Here is a 2,500-nt window from a genome sequence, read left to right as displayed (position 1 = left end):
ATCAAGTAGGCCTAGGAACTGAAACTTGGTGACTGAGCACTTGCGGAGCCTTCTCTGCGAAAAAAAATATATATAATAAAGATATAATGATAAAATCATAGTAGAGAGTGCTTTTTCCAATGTCAACAGGTTTTCAAATATTTTGATGTCCGTGACACACAGGAAAGCATAGCGCATATAACACAGATCTGTTATTTATTTTCTCTCTGATATACAAAATCTTAATATTGATTTTAATGTGATGATATTGTTGAAATAAAGTTGACTGTGCTTTCATGCTTGGCCATTGTGAAAAGATTCTGTATCTATTGTGAACATTTTGATAGTGTCAGGTGAAAAGAAACAATTTCTGCTTCTGTTTAATAACTTTATTATAGGATATAAACTCATTGAAGAAAGTTAACAGAAGACTTAATGATAACCTCTAGATTCTCAAGGTGCATTGAATGTGCAGTGGTCATTTCTATGTAACATTTAACAGTCTGATTAATTGTGTAAAGTTGAGAAACTGTCTTCAAAAGCTTTTTAGAGACTCTTATTAGGTTATGCAAGTTCATTTCTTATCTTTAAAGGGAAAAGGCAAAAGTCATAATCATTTTTATTTTTTACAGAGAGCTTTTTGCGAATTCTGCAAAGATCGCATTTGGGGCTTGGGTCGGCAGGGCTTCAAGTGCACACAGTGTAAACTGCTGGTGCACAAGAAATGTCACAAACTGCAGAAAGTACAGTGCAATGCTGACTTGGACACGTCAACGGACACCCTGGCGTCCCATGACTCGTCCACCCTGCCCAGAGGGGGAACCAATGGGAGGATGGCGGTAGACTACACTGCGGATGTCTCAGGTTTGTGAGGCTGTTTTGTGAATTGTTCTCCTTATCACATTTATTTGTTTACATTTCAACTATTCCCCTTCGTAATGTTCCATACACATCATATTCCTAGGTGTCCTTTGCCATGCTTTGTTTTGTGCTCTTATTAACTGATTGATTTGTTTCACCTATTTGTTTTGATATGTTGTAAATATGTCCTATCAGCCATTTTATTGTTTGTTGCATTATTTACTCACAGCATATTTCTAAGCTAGGCACATCACTTAAGCATGAATCTTCTATGAATTTTGCATGATAATCTTGAGAAGTTTTTCTACTACTTGGCAGTAAACTCAGAGTCACTACTGTTAAAATCTGTATGAAAGAGGAAATAGTGATAGTAAAAAACCCGGAAGGAAAGAAGTTGATTGAACAAATCATCACAGATTAATCAAAAAGATGGATGAGGGAGATACTATAGTCCTTTCTTTTAACTTTTTGATTGTTAGTTTAGTACATACTGTACACTCATCCTTTACGGGATTATTTTAGTGCTTTTAAGAACTTACATTTTGAAACAGGTTAGTTGTGATAGATAAAGCTCTTTTCTCACACAAGGTTAAAAGCTTGTTAACATGACAAAATTTGCTTACTGTACAAACTGATAGTGCTAGTACAAAGTTTAGCCAAAGATCATCTATTGGACCCATTAGAATAGTTAAGTGATTGAGGTGGTTATAAACAAATGTAGTTAGCCAGTAGAAGTGAACAGAGTATACTGGATTTTTGCAGACCCTGGGATAACAGAGGAAACCCCTGTGGAGATGCCAGCCATTACAGGTAAAAAGAAAAAAAAAATTAAATGAAAATAGTAAAAGCTTTCAAATACTTGTTTCTTTTTTCTCCTCAAATCTGCACCAACTTGTGTTTGCTCTTTCAAAATTGTCAGCATGATGGATTCTACAATTATAGTCTTTGTTTATAGATAATGCAGTCTTGTTTAAAGGTAAAATTGGATTGTTTTTTCCCCTATTGCTTCAATAGCTTTTCTTAGAATATTACCTCTTGTCTAGCATCAGATGAAGTGATTTTTTAAACTAATGCCCATGGCAGTCTCAACTGCTGCAGAAATTTTGTCAGTCATTGAAGTGCTTTAATAATTTTTTAACGTTCACTATATTACATTATTATGCTATTCCAATGTAGCCTTGTTGTAGTTGTGTAATATTGCAGGACAGTTTTAGAGCACGAAATTTAGAACATACTTAGAAATGAATTTCGTAAACAGGTCCAAGCAGTGAGCCCATGACTCCCACGGGCTCAGCGGGCCAGTACTGCTTGGATGACTTCGAGTTGATTCGTGTCATTGGCCGTGGGTCGTACGCAAAAGTGCTGATGGTGGAGCTGAAGAGAACTAAACGCATCTACGCCATGAAGGTCATTAAGAAGACGCTAGTCACAGATGATGAGGTGAGGAAAGAAGGAAAGAAGACTGGGGGAGTTGGATATTGTTTAAACCAATCTTTCATTGATCGTATGTTCTTAACTAAATTTATTGATGGTTTAGTTTAGTTATTAAGAAGTATTTTGTAGCATATCAAAGATATTGATTGTAAGAAATAGTGTCAGAAATCATCGGCTTTTATCACCTTTAGATATGTAATTGCTACCAAAGAGAAATATCTGTAAA

The 2,500-nt window shown here is 35.5% G+C and overlaps 1 protein-coding gene across 10 annotated transcripts in view; it reads left to right on the top strand.

The window, feature by feature from the left end:
- Positions 1-2,500, top strand: part of aPKC (protein kinase C iota type) — a 114,090-nt gene that overhangs the window by 84,391 nt on the left and 27,199 nt on the right. For 9 of the 10 annotated variants that reach the window (XR_011399602.1, XM_070139401.1, XM_070139398.1 and 6 more), the window contains 3 exons: positions 612-843; positions 1,603-1,650; positions 2,099-2,280. Coding sequence is in view for 9 of the 10 variants with exons in the window: in XM_070139401.1 (XP_069995502.1) it covers positions 612-843; positions 1,603-1,650; positions 2,099-2,280 (462 nt within the window). In the remaining variant the exon portion in view is untranslated. The remainder of the gene's footprint in view (positions 1-611; positions 844-1,602; positions 1,651-2,098; positions 2,281-2,500) is intronic. The other variant, XM_070139396.1, reaches the window with a different exon arrangement.

This window comes from Penaeus vannamei, chromosome 25, assembly GCF_042767895.1.
Source record: "Penaeus vannamei isolate JL-2024 chromosome 25, ASM4276789v1, whole genome shotgun sequence".
In the NCBI taxonomy this organism is placed as follows: Eukaryota; Metazoa; Arthropoda; class Malacostraca; order Decapoda; family Penaeidae; genus Penaeus; species Penaeus vannamei.
Note: the sequence above shows the minus strand (reverse complement) of the source record. Positions and strands in the feature narration are given on the sequence as shown.